Genomic DNA, 4,717 nt, shown 5'->3' on the forward strand with positions numbered 1-4,717 from the left:
ACGAAAGCAAACCATTTATGGAAACACTCGTACATCAACACAATGAAGAAATCACCTGGAAAGTTAAAAAGGGCCGGTAGAGGTGGGATAAAACTGAGAAAATAATCAGTTGGGTGGGGGGCCGGTAGGATCTAGTGCTTACACGATTATTCAGATATTGTCACAGCCGATCTGCCCTCACACCAATGTAGCTCATATAATCGTGACAAAACAGTACAAACAGCTGCTGACGTCAAATTAAAAGGCTGTACTATGAACCAGAGCATCCTCTGACTTCAGCACTAACCTGCTGTATTTTATGTTGTTATTTAATAACAATAGTGCCCATTATGTAGGTTGCACATGTAATTTGCACACTGTGTTCCTCCCTGTCAATAAAGGGTGCTGCAGCACCCTCTGCACCCCCTTTCCCCTGTGCTTGACTTTACATGTGCCTGGCAATTAAAAGTGCCAATGGAAAGTTAAAAAACAAGACGACTTGCTTTTCCAAAATCCACACTGTACTATTTCCAAGCAGGTTTTTAGTATGTAGTGTGTTCATAGTGGAAAAGAAACAAGTTAAGTATAATCAAAGCAGACAGCATGCATTCTAAATATGTGTGCTCTTGATGCACACTATTCTCCCACAATGCAATGCACAAAGGAATCGAAGGCACAAGTCACAGCTGAAAAAATTGTGGGTGGCGGTGAAACTGTTTCAAAAAAATCTTACAATGAAGTATTGCTATAGGACAAAGCATAAGAATCTTAAGTCATGATAGTGGCTCTTTGAGGATGTACTTTGAGCTAAATGCTAACGTCAGCATGCTAACATGCATACAGTGACAGTGCTAACATGCTGATGATTAGCATGCATAATGTGTACTATATTATTCACCAGCACTTTCACTCATTTTGTAATAAAAAAAAGCAAGTCAAACATAATGTTTAATGAGATACTCAATACTTGAAATGAGTGTGTCTGTTTGTTAGGGCTGAACGATTGATCGTTTTCAAATCGTTAGCTAATTGTGAAGATGGCGAATAAAATATAGGTTAATTACTCACCAATCAGAGCAGGCACAGGGCGTGTACATTTCACAACAACAAATTAAACTAGAGGAAAATGTGTGGGATAAAGCTGAACAGACACAGGCAGGATTCTCTATACCGTTCTGTGTCTGACTACTCCCTGGTTCATCTGCTCTGTGCTGCTTCAGTCAAAAATAGACTGGCAGAGAATATTGAACTTTAGCAAAACTTCAATAAAAACAAATCGAAACTTAATTGCAATATCTGACAGAAAAATCGCAATTACATTTTTTCCCCAAATCGTTCAGCCTTATTGTTTGTTTACTGTGACACATCTGTACTGTCATGTGCTTTAGATAAAACTTTCCATTGTAGAAAACTTCAGTGCATGATATCAGTACACACTCGTACATTCATGTAAATTATGATAATTTCTCTGTCTTTTCAAATCAGAGCTGGAGAGGAAACTTCGTGCCAATGACCGCGAGTACAACCTCCACTTTAAATATGCAGTAAGTTTTAATATGTGCTTGTTGTTTGTCAGACAATTTGTGGTGCTATTGTCCTCTACCAATGGGACTAAAATAGAGAATGGGATGTACTGCGGATGTAGTCCGCGCACTTTTTAGACTAAACAATTTATCGCGGCATTTTGTCAGTGCAGATATTTACAAGAGAAACCCTCTCTTGTTTCTTGCTGCTTGAGTGTCTGGCTTTAATCAGGAGACTGTTATCAGCCAAGATCAAAGAGTTGCTTCTGGCTAAACTCATTCTCTGTGTTGCTGCAGTCGAGGTCAAAACGCGAATGAGTTATGTAGAAACATGCAGTAAGAGGTGTCACTTCTACAATGGCAACGGCTGCTACATTGGCGTGGAGGATAAATATATTTGGAAAGGTTAAATGGAAAAGAGCAGAACATTGTAAATAAATTACTATTTTGCTCTACTACTAAAAGTAAGTATAATTAGGACATAATGAAATGTTAAAAAAGAAGAAAGAGAAAATGGATATTGAAACAACAAATGGATATAGTGAAATGGGAATCTATAATAAATAATAAATGTATTAAAATATCACTTTTCCAAACAGATGTTTGCTTAAGACAATAAAATAACAAATCAGTAAATGCGGAAAAACTCAAACAGCATTGAAGCAGAGCAAAGAGGCAAATCAAAAAGCAAAAGACACTCCAAAAAATGCACGTACATGTATATTGGAGCTTTGAACACATAAAATGAAAAATCTGAGATGGAAGTTGATTAAACTCCAAACCTTTAATAATCCATTTTCCCTTTTAATATTAGTATCATAATATTATTTTTGATTAAAATCACCTCCTTACAACTTCAAGGGGATAAAACTAGTGGAAAATACCAACACTCATTTCCCCTGCTTGAATATTTAAACATTTACAGAGTCACTGGGAGGTGTTAGTAAAGGCATCCCGTGATAAAGGCATTCGTGTTTTGGAACTTTGATTGGCCTAAACATTTTAGAGTAGGAAGATATGTCAACCCAGAGTGTTTGACCTTTTATTTACCCTGAGAAGTGTTCCTGGGAAATACACTTCAAAGAAATTCTCTACAGGAATAATCATTTAGTCACCACAAAAATGTGCTTAGAATAGAAGCCGCATATTAGATTATGTTTAAATTTATTATTATAGTTAATATCCGTGAGGTCAGACTAAATATTAGTAACTACATCTCAGTACAATTAACAGCACCACAAACTACAACCTCCAAAATTACATAAATGAACTTCTCATAGAGGGGTTTGTTTACAAACACAAACAATGGATTTTAGCTGGTGTTAGATTAGTATAGCAGAGATATGTTTGCCGGATGTGTGGTCATGTCTAGCAATAGAAAAACAGCCTCACAACATTTTGTGGTTTCTCCAAATTGAAGAGAAGAAGATTATTCTATCAATCTCTCAACTGAGTACAAATAGTTTTTCTTTTTTTTGTATACTATATATATATATATTTTTTTTATGTGTACACATGAAGAAAATTCACTGTTAATGACAACATGATAGGACATACGTCAGGATGATTATAATCCATGACACATGGTTTTATAGCCCTGAACTAAAATTAACGTTACCTAAAGCAAAGTCTTTTGGGATGGGCCCCAAATAACAACATTACATCAATATTTCCACATTTGAGGGAAACGGGGTGTTTATAGTTGGATATGTGTGATGTGAGCAATTCAAGGTTGCAAAAATGCTTTACAAATGTTTTATGAGGTGGAGGTAGTACATTCAATATGGTTGTTAGTCCATTAGGAATGTTGAATGTAATAAAAAACATTAGAACTTCACTGTGGAGAAGTGTATTTATTTCTCCTTTAAAGTTCGACCATCACACTCGTGACAACCAAAGAAGGAACCACCAAAGACTATCAGCCATCTGCAGGCTTAAAGGACTCTATGTTGGCCCCCATCTCCTCTTGTTGTATCAAAGCATTATTCAGCCCATCATATTCTCCTATTCTCTAACATTATCTCTATCTTATGTTGTAACATTATTCTCTAACGTATAGATAATTGGTCTCCCCACACCCAACCTAGCAGAAGTAAACATTGAGGCCAGTGCACGCATTGCAACTTCAATAGCACAGGACATCACACACCCACTCAATCACCATCTTACTCTACTGCCCTCTGGGCGTTACAGAGCACTGATCTGCAGGAGGGTTCACTTTGGGAAAAGCCTGACCCTCGGAGCCATAGTCGTGCTTAAATAGGAGGCCTCATTAAACTGGCCTGAGTGTGTACTGCTTGTCACTGTATGTTGCTGCTGTCTGCTTTTGTTGTCTGATGTGTGCAGTGCTCTGAAAACGAAGTCTACAGTCTTAAAGTAGAAATAACATTTCTCTGCCACGAGGAAGTCAAAGGTTAGATATCAGGGTTAGCCACAGAATAATAGCATCAGAGTTGGGGGTAATCCAGTGTCTTGCTCAAGGACACTCCAGCAGTGCTTTCTTTCACTTCATTCGGTTAAAAGGAAGGCAGCTGTATTACAGTATTTGTCTTGTAGATTACTTTAACCCTGCTTGTCTTCCACCATATGTACCATCTCTCCGTCTGTTAACATTAACATCCTGACGTGACATTTTGTCCTTTGAATATCCAAAGGACCTCAAACATTTAAATATTTGTTCAAGCCATGTGATTATCTACCATGCCTCTGTCTTATCATCCTGAATGCATAGAACCAGATTTCCATAAAACAACCTGTGAAGAGTTTATGATTTCACATAAACGCAGTCCATAGAATGACACCAGATGCGCACAGTTAACTTTCATGGAGAGTACAAGACTTTATTTTTCCACTGGGGTTTGTCTGTTTGTGGCCAGCTTATATCCAGGTTGTTGTGTTTTATTTGTTTGTTTGCAAGACTTTTAGCTTGGTAGTGGATGATACTGACCCTTCTGTTGCGATCTCAATGCTGAAATACATGTATTCAAAATCTTCTGAAAGAACTTCTAGACCATATGGACCTTAAAAACAAAAATCCCAACTGAATTATTTTAGGCAGTAATACAGTACTTTCTGTACCTCTTTGTGAAGGTAATTAATTTGCTTGAGATAATGAACTGCTAAATTAATATACAAAATACATCATTGAACAAAATATGTTAATAACTTTTAAATACAATTTTAGATTAACAAGCTTGCTGGCAACTGTCCTTACT

General features: G+C 37.0%; 1 protein-coding gene across 2 annotated transcripts in view; it reads left to right on the forward strand.

The window, feature by feature from the left end:
* LOC123959738 (phospholipid-transporting ATPase ID-like) overlaps positions 1-4,717 on the forward strand; it is a 54,230-nt gene that overhangs the window by 19,803 nt on the left and 29,710 nt on the right. For both annotated transcript variants that reach the window (XM_046033989.1, XM_046033990.1), the window contains exon 3: positions 1,465-1,523. In XM_046033989.1, coding sequence (XP_045889945.1) covers positions 1,465-1,523 — 59 coding nt within the window. The remainder of the gene's footprint in view (positions 1-1,464; positions 1,524-4,717) is intronic.

Source organism: Micropterus dolomieu, linkage group LG21 (genome assembly GCF_021292245.1).
Source record: "Micropterus dolomieu isolate WLL.071019.BEF.003 ecotype Adirondacks linkage group LG21, ASM2129224v1, whole genome shotgun sequence".
NCBI lineage: Eukaryota > Metazoa > Chordata > Actinopteri > Centrarchiformes > Centrarchidae > Micropterus > Micropterus dolomieu.